Source organism: Boleophthalmus pectinirostris, unplaced genomic scaffold (genome assembly GCF_026225935.1).
Source record: "Boleophthalmus pectinirostris isolate CB_2022bp ecotype Guang Dong unplaced genomic scaffold, ASM2622593v1 HiC_scaffold_14, whole genome shotgun sequence".
Classification (NCBI taxonomy): Eukaryota; Metazoa; Chordata; class Actinopteri; order Gobiiformes; family Gobiidae; genus Boleophthalmus; species Boleophthalmus pectinirostris.
This window is the reverse complement of record NW_026571047.1, coordinates 13,145,491-13,158,215: the sequence shown is the minus strand read 5'-3', so window position 1 is coordinate 13,158,215 and position 12,725 is coordinate 13,145,491. Positions and strand designations below refer to the sequence as shown.

The 12,725-nt window shown below is 41.3% G+C and overlaps 1 protein-coding gene across 1 annotated transcript; it reads right to left on the bottom strand.

Annotated features, from left to right (window-relative positions):
* Positions 1-498: 498 nt before the first annotated feature.
* On the bottom strand, positions 499-4,320 carry lrrc4bb (leucine rich repeat containing 4Bb). Its single transcript, XM_020924413.2, has 2 exons — positions 3,745-4,320; positions 499-3,662 (listed from the first exon to the last, which is right to left on the bottom strand). Exons 1-2 carry the CDS (start codon positions 3,985-3,987, stop codon positions 1,689-1,691), a joined length of 2,217 nt encoding a protein of 738 aa, XP_020780072.1. The 5' UTR covers positions 3,988-4,320; the 3' UTR covers positions 499-1,688.
* Positions 4,321-12,725: the final 8,405 nt, after the last annotated feature.

The window sequence follows — 12,725 nt, the reverse complement described above, 5'->3', positions numbered from 1 at the left end:
CCTACATGATAAACTAACATGGGAATGTGGCCAATTGCCTATAAGCTTTTCCACAAAATACTCATCTGGTCACACAAGTCGTATAGCATCAGGATTTCTTTAAAAGGAAAGTGACTCAAATGTCTGGACATGTTAAGCAGATGGCATTTATCATTAACACAATGACTAATGGCTGCAAAGCTCAACCACAAACCATATATTCAAATACCAAAGCCTGCATAATGTCCTGCTCTTTACAGATGTTACCCACATTGTGTGTGGTTGCCATTATTGACCCGCCACAACCCAATATATGATTGATTTATTTCACACGTAATGATACATGGCTAGACAACTGTACACATTATATCAAACTAACAAAAATAAAGTAGTACATAGTCGAAACGCAAGAAGCTTAAATGGCATTTAACATATGAAAGTTACACTGTAAAAATGTGGATCTTACAATTGTCATACAACCAGATATTATTATTATTAATATACTGTACATTTCTGTCCAATCATCCAGATGAGAGTTTAATCCCTTCTTGAATGCTGCTGCAGATAGATGTCTAGTCATCCTTATGACAGCATTTTATGGCATGTTTATGGTAACCATGAGCAAGGAGGTTGTATCAAATTCCTCTCTAAAAGCAAATATCTGGCTACTGCGCTAATTCAAATAACACACTGTCAACACTTTATTTGACCCAGACAGGTCGGTGCATCAGAGCACATCTCCATGTTTGTCAAACACTGTTTTACCATGTTTTGATGCTGGCATCAGTATCAGAATTGTCAATTCAATACCAAATAGCTGGCTTTTACAAAATACATAATACACTTTCAGAACACAAAAGTTTGTAATGATTATTACTGAAGCAACAGACAAAAGTTTGTCAAACAGAGATCTGCAATTACTGTTCTATAACCTAAATGGACTTCATGTCACAAAGCCAATTCAAGATTCACAATGAGTGTTGCAATTGAGCCCTTATGTTTCTGAGTAGTAGCCAAACTGAAAACACGTATCATAACCAACTTCCTCCATTGCCACCCTGATTATTAACAAAGAAACAAAGTCGACCAGCTCATACATCCACCCCAAAATATCTCTGCATTGGAGTCTGCAATGATACATTTTTAAATGAAAATATATTTATATAATTTGTGGATTTTTCACAGTAGTTTGTACTGCACTGTACCTTTTTGTCCGTCTGTATATGCCTACATAATTGTCACCTTGAAGGAGTCTTTTGAGTCACTTGAGTGTGGCTTGAGTTTTGTGAAGAAAAACGTCACTTGAATTTAGTTTTATAATACTGTCTCCATCAGAGTGGTAAGTGCTGTGCATGTCTTTCATCTCTGCTGGCCAACCACAATGTTGAGACTGATTCCTCTAAAAGGCTAGTTTTTTTTCTATGAGCTTTTAGAAATTGCAAAAAACATTTGCTTTGGCACAGATTTACATAGTAGAATTTCTTTCTTTCAATGGCCATGATCGTTACTACAACACAAGTGGCCCATTGTAGTCCAATCCTTGGCTCAGTACACTGTCACAAATAGTCTATGAGTTTGTATTGCCGCTCCAGTCTTTCCTCGTTCCAGGTTAATGTCAATGCACTAGTGTCTTATGGTTAGTGCATAAACCATATCAATCTCCTCTCTGTGTCTGTGACTCTTTCCTGTCCCTTTCCCTTCCTCTGTTTTTAAATCTGAGTTTCCTGGACATTCTCTTTTGAGTTTCCCTTAAATAGAAGAGGCTCCATTTGAGGATTCTGGCTCTGGCCCATAAAACCTTTGATTGATCCGTGAAGGCCCATAGTGGGCATGGGTAGAGACATGGGCAGAGGAGGCGACATAGAACTGGTGTTGGTGCCATTTCCTGATGTTGTGAGGAGATTAGAGGTGGAGATGGGGACAGAGGTGCAAGAGATTGGCATGTCCAGACATGGAGGGTTCTTGCTACTGAGTGTACCTCCAGATCCTATTCCTTCTCCAATACTAAGACCCATCACATTGTTGTTGAAATGATGGGTCTTGTAATAATGGTTGAGGGTATCCGTTCGACCAATACTGGGAATGTTAACAATTTCGGGATGATGTATCCTTAGGGTTCCCTCTCCACTGGTGCCAGAATTCATAGTAGATCCACCAGAGATCCCACTACCTGCTCCTGCTCCAAGCTCATCCTCCACATTGACAATCTCAATTGCTCTGGCAGGGCCGTGATGCTTATGTAACTGATGCTGCTTTCTGAGTTTATAGAAAACCACCAACATTACAGCTGCCATAAAGGTAATAGCCACAAAACAGCCAATGATGATCTTGGTAGTTTTCATGACATCATCTAGACCAGGAATATTTGTCACATCGATAATAGACACGGTAACGGCATCATTAATGGCTCCAGGAGCCAGTGAGGACAGAGAGGAGAAAGAGGGGGATATTGTGATGCCAGAACGACCATCTAACACCCCTCCATTAATAGTTGGAACTGGGAATTCAATGATAGTCTCATTAATATCCTGTCTGGCTTGCTCATGTGTGTCAACTTTGTCTACAGTTTCTACAGTTACAGTGGTGAAATAGCTGTAGCTGTTGTTTGGGTCTGTGGCAGTAACATTGAGAACTGCACTTGCGGTGGTGTTTCCGGCAGAGTTGGTTACCATGCATGTGTACTGTCCAGTGTCCTGCACAGTCACATTTGTGAAGTTGAGAGTACCATCATGTAGCACAGAAATCCTTACTCTGTATGAACCATGTGTCATCAGGGTCCCGTTTGGAGTGAACCAATTGACAGAAGTCATGGAAGTCCCAGTGCGACACTTTAGCTCTGCAGCCATACCCTCTGTGACATTAAGGTCAGTAGGTGGCTCCACAATCACTGGGGCATAGCAGGTGAAGTGGCTCTGGTCTAGTTCCCCAATGTACTTGCCTTTGAGACCTGGAGGAGCATGGCAGCGTGCGCAACAAGTAGTGTTACTTGGAACTGTCTCCTTCAGCCACCAACTGAGCCACAGAACATCACAATTGCACACCCAAGGGTTGTGGTTCAGATGTACTCTTTCCAACTGGTGCAAAGGAGTGAAGAGGTCATGGGGCAAAGAATGTAGGGAATTATGGGACAGGTTAAGCTCCTCCAAGTTTTTGAGGTCATCAAAAGCATTGCGCTCAATTACTGACACCCTGGAGTGCATTAACCACAGCTTGCGAAGTGACACCAAGCCCTGAAAGGATCCAGGTCGGACAATTCCTAGTTGGTTTCCTGATAACTCTAGCTCCTCTAGTTTTACTAGTGGAGTTAGATTTGGGATATCCTTTAAGCCACACATTCCCAGGTTCAAAAAACGCAAGTTGACCAGGCCCTCAAAGGCTGCCTCTGAAATGAAACCCAACTTCCGCAGTTCTCCCAGGTCAAGACGCCGTAACGAGGGGACACGGTGAAAGGCAAATGCCGGCAGTGTCTCGATAGGGTTGTTTCGGAGCCATAGTTCTCGTAGCTTGCTAAGGTACTCAAAGGCTAATGATGGTACCACGGTGAGACGGTTGTCAAAAAGCTCCAGCGTGTTGAGGTTGGGAAGGCCATTGAAAGCTCCCACCTCAATTTCTCGAATGTGGTTCTTCGAGAGCTGCAGGATTTCCAAATGCCTCAGATGTTTAAATGTGTCTGATTTGATCACCTAGTGGGAAACAAGAACAGAGAGGTGTGATGTGGCATTTTAATTGCAGGAAGACAATTGCAGTAAATGTGTATTCTCTTACCTGGATGGTGTTTTCTTGTAAATTGAGGTATCTTGTTTTGTCTGAAATACTGTCTGGAACTTGGTCTAAACCCTTCCGGGTACAGATGACACGGCTCGCCTGATTGGAGCAGGTACATAGGCTGGGACAGGCGGGTGCTGCCTCTGTCAACTGAGGTCCATGGTTGTGAAGCCACAACAGAAGGTGGACCAACCAAAGGAGGGGGGAAGGGGTGCAGGGGCTGGTCACCATGACAACACGCATGGCAACTGAGTCATGACCCGCCCCTTAGCTGTGATGTTGATAAGTCACCTCCAAACAGGGAGATTAAATGCTTGTCTTGATGTTCATATTTCACTTTCAGATTCTGTTAATGCCTTTAAGCACTGCTTTAAAAAGTAGAGTAAGCGGGTATAGCGTTGTATTAAACACTGTTTGCCATTAAAAAATACTTATTTTAGTTGGCTCATGCTTGTTAGACTTTAAAAGCCAAGTGCTGATTTCAAAATGCTATTTTTTAAAAGCATCTTTTTTTTTTATCTCATCACAACTGCTGGTATGGAAATCAAAGTGTGGAGAGGTTGTCCTGTGTTTGCAGTGTTGCCTTTGAAGGGTCTCTTGCAGATCACTGTAGAAGAAGAGAAAAGAGAGAAACAAAAAGCAGGTCAAACAAGTGCACAGTGCAATAGCTTTACGATGTTGGCCTTACACACTTTTGCTAGTATTCCCAAGACAAAATTTACATTTCAAAATATCCAAGCGCCCCAGCACCAAAAAGGTGACAACAGTACTACTACTGTATTATAAGAGGACTAAACTTACACTGTATAGTGACTTATCTGCCTTTTCCTGAGTTCAACATGTGGGTCATGGTCTGAAATGGCTACAGAACTTAGAAGTTGCAGCCTATACTGCAGTCATGGATTATCATTATAAACCTAGTCTGTATGTATGTCTCAGTCGCTATCTCCAGATTCAGCTAGGATGCAATTGCAGCTCTCTGTGGGATTTGGACTCGAGTTTAAAGCAGAAATTCATCAATTCCATCATATAACAGCAGCACAACATTACAAATAAGATAACAAATGATGCACACATGCAGCAGTGTAGCTATTAAGATATGAAAGAATGATTATTGACTGCTGAATATTTACTGCAATACACATTCTGTGTGCAATCAATGTGTAACAGACACTAACCCCCCACTACTTAAGTTGATGAACCAAACATGAAAATGATACAGACTTTTGAGCAGGAGCAAAGATCTGGTGCAAAACTGCTTACATGATTTATACAGTCATTAAATGCATATTACTGATAAATAGCATAGGGCTGCACTTTGGTTAAGGGGACACATCTAGCTGCAGAAATAGTTGCATCATGAGATTCACAAAGTTTAAAATTGCTGTTCGTCTTGTGATAAGATCAAAGAGATTTTATTTTCCCAAGAATGGTGTGCACAAGGCTATGACGTTTGCAGTCAAAGCCTACATTGTCTGCCGTATGAAAATACCAGCATCTTTGTTACTTGTCACGTTGGATAACCGTGTTGATAGCACATCCTTCATATTCATATGTTTATGACGAGGTGAGGAGAGTGTTTTTTTTTCTCGAAAAGGTTTCATGCCAGTTCTTAACATCTCCTCTCCTATGCAGCGACGATGCATGCGCTCCTAGAAACACGGTTGCTGTGGCAACCTGCTCACTCACCATCTTGTGTTTTTACTGTCCACTGCCCTATTCCACATTACTGTGTTTAGCCAAGCACTTGCTGTTAAATATATCCTCACATTCTGAGCTCAAGTCAATGTAAATGTATTTATTTATTTAATTTAGTTTTTCTCAAATCAGGCAATATAGATATAATACCCTTTTTATTTAACAGGGCAGATGCATTTATCCAAGCATAAAATTGTTTCAAATGGAAAGACAACAGATATTGCACAGGGGAAAGCTAATGTGCTATGAATCTTAATATCTACAAGGTCTGAGGATTAGGTCAGTATCTGTCTTTATTAAAAACAGATCACTCAGATAACTTTTTAAAGCACCTATTAAGAATGCTCATACCGGAATGTTGGCTAAAAATAGACTTTTTCAGATGCTCTGCACATCCCACAGGCTTTTTCTCACACAAACATACAAGGCCTGATTCCAACTGCCAAAAGTAATAATACACTGTCCATCTTTAATCATCCATCCAATAAAAGTGAAGAAACAACTCTTCATTTGAGTGCACAATGTCACCGTGTTTGTCGCTATGATCTGCTAATGAATCATGACTAAATGTAACAAAACATCATTACTAACCAGATGGGACTGCTCATAGCCTAGTAAAAGCAGTCAATATGAATCATATCCCCCTAATTCACTCTGCCACCATTTTGCAACCACCCAGGGGTCATGATGTGCCTTATTGTTTATGTAAATGAAAAATACATGTTGTTTATGTCTGTTCACTCCCCACTCTTATGATTTCATTACAGAAGAAGCTGGTTTCACACGGGCCTGCCTTGGGTAACTATAGTAACAGTTGGAGGAGAAGGCCTTTAGACTTTACATGGATCTAGAGCCTGTTGCCTTGACCACGCATCATCAACTTCTCTATGAAAATAGGTTACTTAATATAGACTATATTTACATAAAAGTTCTTACATACTGTCTGTATAACAATATATCTGACTGAGCGTTTTATTCGAATGGCTTAATATACAATATACACACTTAATACCAGTCTTTTTGGTTCAAAGGAATTTCACTTTTTCATTTACCTTTTTTCATGTCAAGACGCAGATTGCAGCCATGTAGGTATCGATTATTCGATCAGGCCCGAGAGTGCGCTCAGTCGTGAAAAGACAAATTAGCTGCAAGCTGCTGACCAATTGCTACAAACTGAGCACATCATCGTCTGACTGTATCAACGACACGGCCATTAATGTTTATGAAGAAGCAGAAATGTCATGTTTTAAAGTCACGCACACGTGGAGATTACGTGCGTCTTTGCCATATAGGCTACTCAATATAACGTCCACGAGGCCCCATTAGAGCAGTGCATTAGGCTTGAGTACAGAGCCACACAGGTGCAGCTGCAGGGCCCACATCACACTGTAACTATGACAACGGCAGATTGATGCAGGACGTGGGAATCAAGCCTCATCGCCATCACGGCACATACACCAACATTTGGAAAACGCATGACATTTGCTTCACAAGTAAAAGCTGGCCGCTCTATCCCGTGCAGACCCTTTTAACGTGCTCTTACATCGCCCCTAGCCTCATATCTCCTAATTCAACAGAATGGCCTTATTCATCTATGCAGCTGCGCTCACTACGGCGCACCTTCTCAATTGAAATTCTGAATAGGCCTAATTCTGCACATGCTGCATCACAAAATGGCTTGCATCCATTCTCCGTGTCTCGTCTCTTACTCTTCAACACGACTGCACCCACACAGACAACGCATGACAACACGTATTTTTCACCACACTGACCCCTGTATTCTTACGATACTTATATATAAAATCTGTGCCATCCCTGATGCAGATTGGTAACAGATGCGATAATTGCCCTGGTCAGTTCCCATGAAACGTACCTTAGAGAGAGGATGCCGTACAGCGCCCGTTTATCCGTATCCTTCGACCTTTCCGTGTGTCTCCTTTTCAGTCGTTTTACCCCTCAACTCGCTCCGCTCGTCTCCACGGCTCTGTGAGCTGACTCTTGTTCTCCGCAGCGCCAACGCAACGCGGGGGGCTCCACGGATCCACAGACGGCTGCTTTAGAAAACGCAATTCATCCAGACGCAAAAAATATGGGTGAAAAATAGTGGATAAGCAGTAGAGTGTCAATTAACGACGAGGTCTGTCCGGGGTGAGTGCATCCATGCGTCTTATCATTCCTTTTGGTGAAGAGGCAGCGAACGCGACGGCGCCCGCTGGGCAGAGCACTGTGCGTACAGCAGAAGCGGCGCGTTACGCACTTTACGTATGTGCTTCCGTGAATGGCACTAGAGGAAAAGAGGGATACATGAAGGAGTGTGATGTACCTGCGGATGATTAAAGCGATTACAAACGCCAAATACAGCATGATGCTATCGGGACGGTTATACAATGACAGCCGTGTCTTTGGCATCTTTATGACTCAGCACAGCACATATGAAATCATGTAAGATTAACAAACAAAATTTTGTGTTCTGACAGTTTCACTGTTGCTGTAGTGATCTGAAATTGGGCCTACATTGCACTCTGGACTCAGGTTATTAGAGTTACATTAGGAGAAAATTGCTTTTTGGTTTGAATGCTATTGAAATCGTTTTCTGATGATGATAAACTTTAATATAAATTAACATAGAGGCCTAAACAAAAACATGACACGCAGAACAGAACTAGAACAGTTGTCATCAAGCATCTAGATAATTTTGGCACAGTTCAGTGTCAGGGAAATATATTTTCAGGTTAACAAACTTTAACATTAATAAATACAACACCAAACAATTATTTTGTGTACATTTATTTAGCCGAAATACCTAAACACATAGGCTAGTTTATAATTGTTTGTGTCCACATAACTTTGTTTATAGGGCTTTTGCAATTGTTGAATAAAGAATATGGCAGAACATTCCCATATATCCAGCAGTAATTTAACCCTGCATAATACATGTCAGTTTTATGTTCAAATACAGATGTCAGAGAGAATCACTGGGAAATAGATCCTGTTTCAACAACATGGGCACAATATAGGTCCATAATAAAAACTGCATGAATCTGATGACAATATTATTTCCCCCCTCAGTTTGTACACTACACTTGTAATCTCCTTGAACACTAGCGCTTGTCCACTAGCTCCTCTCCTCGTCACCCTATGTACTTGGTGCCTGTTTTAATCAGCTGATGAAGGAGGTGAGGACGTTATTAGCCCATAAAGAGGCTCGAGCGGGTAAACAGATGCCAGTTATCCTCCTCGTATCGATCTCTGTCATGTGTGCGCCCACATGCATTAACACACCTATAGCACAATGCACAATCACCAGCCACTGTTAACCCTTTAGCAACCTGTCCTCCACCTCTTACAGTGCGCAGGAAAGGTCAAAGGACAAACAAAGGCAAAGTTGGTCTTCCTGCTGGATATACACACCACCTAACCCCTCCCTCCCTCTCTCCCCGAGCGTGGATGCTGTAGTGAGCATTGTTCACCACCACTAGTTTTTTTTTTTTTTAAAGCTGCACAGCAATGAGGTCTCTGTGCCTTTTTGCCTCTCCTTCTCTCCCTCTCTCCTCCTCCCCCCTCCTCCGTGGCTCTATCTCTCCCTGTCCCTCTATTAAATTTCCAGTCACACAGTGGTGCAGAGGATATGCCTTCTTTGCCTCCTATCCTCCTTCCTTCACTCCTTCTGGCCCGTGCTACGGCTGCATCCTCTCCGCCGACTTGTCCGTTGTCCAAGTCTATACCTTTTCGCAGTGCATCCTCTCCCCTCACCATTAAAAAGACTCACACCTTTCTTCTCTCCCTCTCTCTCCTTTCCACTCTGTCCTCGCTGTGTCATTGCACATTGGATCTGATATTCCCTTATGTGTGTGTGTGTGTGTGTGTGTGTGTGCGCGTGCATGTGTGTGTATGTGCAAGCAACCTTGAGCCCTTGTGCGTTAGAGTGGAGTGACAGAAAGAGAGGCAAGCGCTCGTGTCCAGTAAATGAACAAATACACACTCGTGGCTGTGTGGCTCGTGTCATCAGTACAGTTAAAGGCATTCACCACTAATCCAGAAAGGGTCCAGGCAGCAGGAGAGGAGAGCGCGGCGCGGCAGTAATAGTAAAATCAGTGGATGGTGGAGCAGGAGGATGGGGAGGAGGGGGAAGGATTTGGCAGCGACAGGGCCGTGCCAAGACATATGTGGCATGCTGATAGTGCCGGTGAGGTGCGGCTCACACTGAGAAGAGGCACCGGAGGGGAGCTGATACCCATCCATCACTTTGGTCCATCCATCGTTTTGGGGGTAACACTATAGGGCCTCAGCAACCAGAGAGTGGGACAGGAGTGATTACGGAATACTTCGAGTTGCTCAGTTATAGGTCAAAGTATAGTGTTGCCGTGGGGATAGGGCTAGGGAGCATGACAACTGGATTGAAATGACAATTTGAGTTGGTGCAATTATCAAATTGTAAAGGACAAATTGCAAACAACACAATATCTTGTTCAGAAATGCGTGGAAATCTTATTAGCAGTGGAAGACGCACTCAGTTTTGTTACTTCAGTTAAAGTATTGCTACTTAATACTTAATACTCAAGACTAAAATTATGTTATTACTAAATGTAGTAGTATTAAAGTATTTAAGATTTTTAGGTCTTGTAAGGCTTCAAATTACAGAATATACAGATACGTGCTCTCAATGTAAAAATTATCCACTTTAAGATGTACTTAAGTAAAGTACAGATACTTATGTTTTTTTTACTTAAGGACAGTACTTTACTATTTTTACATTCCAACACAGATACTTCAAATGTGAATTCTCCTTGAGTTGTACACAATTTCATATTGGACAGAATCCTCCTTTTTAAACATAATAACATGTCTGCAAATGTACACATGTTATTGCAAAATATCAATCTCAATATTTTTTCCAAGATTGTGCAGTCCTATGTGCACATTTTAGAGCAGTTCTGTGTGTGATATTGTCAGGAATTCTTGTATCATAAACATAAAACTAAAAATTGCCTTTACAACAGTCCAACCCATTCATTTTCTTAGTGAGTGGGCTTTAACCCCCTCAAGCAATATGTCCATTCAAGCATGAAATAGCTGAAAGTGATCCTAACAATCAATATCACTAGGCCAGTAGTTATGTAATGCTCCAGCTCTTTGACTGTTTGCACACATTTCAACAACAAAATCACAAATTGTTGCTTTTATCAGGTAGATTTCAATAGTTTTAAACAGCCTATTACAAGGGCCTACCAATATGTGTTGTCTTTCATTGATAATACACCGAGTTTACAATTGAGGCTTTGTTTTTGTTGGAGTTTTTATAGAAGTAAAGTACAGATTAGGGCTGACTTTTAGTCTTAAAGGTAAAGGTTTTCAGTCTGTGACCATTGCAAGTCAGGCCTAATTCCTAAGAGTGAGTCTGCACTTAAAATGATTGTTATTTGTGTTTTTATTACTTACAATAGACTAACAAGGACTGAACCAGGACTAAACAAGGCCCAAACCGGGTCTAAACCAGGACTAAACCAGGAATGACTCAGGACTAAATTAAGACCAAGACTAAAGCAGGAATAATCCAGGACTAAACAAGGGCTAAACCAGGTCTAAACCAGGACTAATAATACCTAGATTTGTGATATCCATGAAGTTTGAGCTTGATAATTCATTTGGACCGCCCTGAGCATCCAATCAGGACCACGAACAAAGCAATATTTTGACGTTTATTTTTAGACATGAGATGTGAAAAAAGTTGGCCGGCTCCTCATGGCCATCTGTGCAAGGGTATAAGAGAGACACCAGAGAGTCTCCAGTTATTCATGGTGACATCCCTATGTGTGTTATAGACAGACACGGAGCAGGGGAGAAAATAGAGAGAAAAATCATAGTGTCACAGTATCTTAGCAACTGCCTCCATCTCCTTGGAGACAAGAACTGACATCATTTCCTGTCTGCGAGGACTCACTTTGGGTGCGTGTGGTTTTGTGTTGGGGGCATGTGCAGATGTGGAGCTGCAGTGTGTCACAGATGAAGACAGGATGTTTTCAATGTCACTCACTTTTGGGCAGAGATTTCACAGGAGACGAGCTGGGCCGTGGAGTCTGGGTTGGCTAGTTACTGTTGCAGAGCACTTGAGCAGGGACTTGTTGCTTAATGTCTCCAAGAAATATCATTTTTGTTTCAACCCCAACATGTTCTCACCAGTCAGCCAAATGTGTTTCCAAAGAAAGATGGACACACGCCTAATTAGTTGTTTTGACATTCTTGTAGTATTCTGATTTTGTAAAGTTGAAAATGGACATGTTCAAGTAGAATACACATTTACCATGGTTTCTCTTATTTTGCTGCTATAACAGCCATTTTGAGGACCTTGAAATTTGAATTTATCAAATGTTGTGGTGTTTAATTATGAGTCTGGGGAAATATACAAATGTGGGCTACTTTTTTTTTTTTTTTTTTTTTTTTTGTCGTTGTTGTTGCTGATTTGGATTTACATTTGGTCATTGAATTATATGACACACCAAGAATATGAACCCAGCCAGAAGGGGTCAGTCAAGACATAAATCATGGACTTATTGCTCAAAAACTGGATGCAACTGTTGATGGTCCGTTTGGATTAGGAATTTTCTTAATCAAATAATATTTTTTTCTGACTCTGGCTATACAAATATTTTTTTTTATATATCCAAATATAAATATGATGAAATAGAGAGGCATGGATAGTTATTCCTGTTGTATTCTGGGTTTCTCTTGAGTTACGGGACTGAGATTACACTATTTTCTGATCTGTGTTATAATGGAGTTGTATTTTGTTGCATTCACACTTTTAGCACACACACCCTGCATATTTAGGCTGTGTTCTTTTCTCAAACATTTTGTTCCACCTTCTGATGTCATGTGCTAATACAGGAAGTGCTCCACTATGCTTTTAAATTCTATACACCTTCACTAGAATCATTTGGACAATTTCAGATAATTGCCAATCTCTACAGAACTAAAGGTAAAAGGTATCTTAACTTGAAAATTACCGCTTCATGACATCACAATGTGGAACAGGGCATTTTGAGTTTTGAAGACCGCATAATAATGTAGGATTACTGAAAAATGTGTGGATGAAACAAAACACAAGTCCAGCGATGTATTGGTTCTGGTGGTACACTGCAGACTTCTTCATTTGTCTGGAATGTTCCAGAGTAAGGAATTAAACCTATCTATCTCACATTTAATTCAACAGGTGTTAGGATGACCAGTGTCACCTTTCCCCAGATCTGGCCTGTAATTTGACCTGTTTGTCTCCATGGAAATTA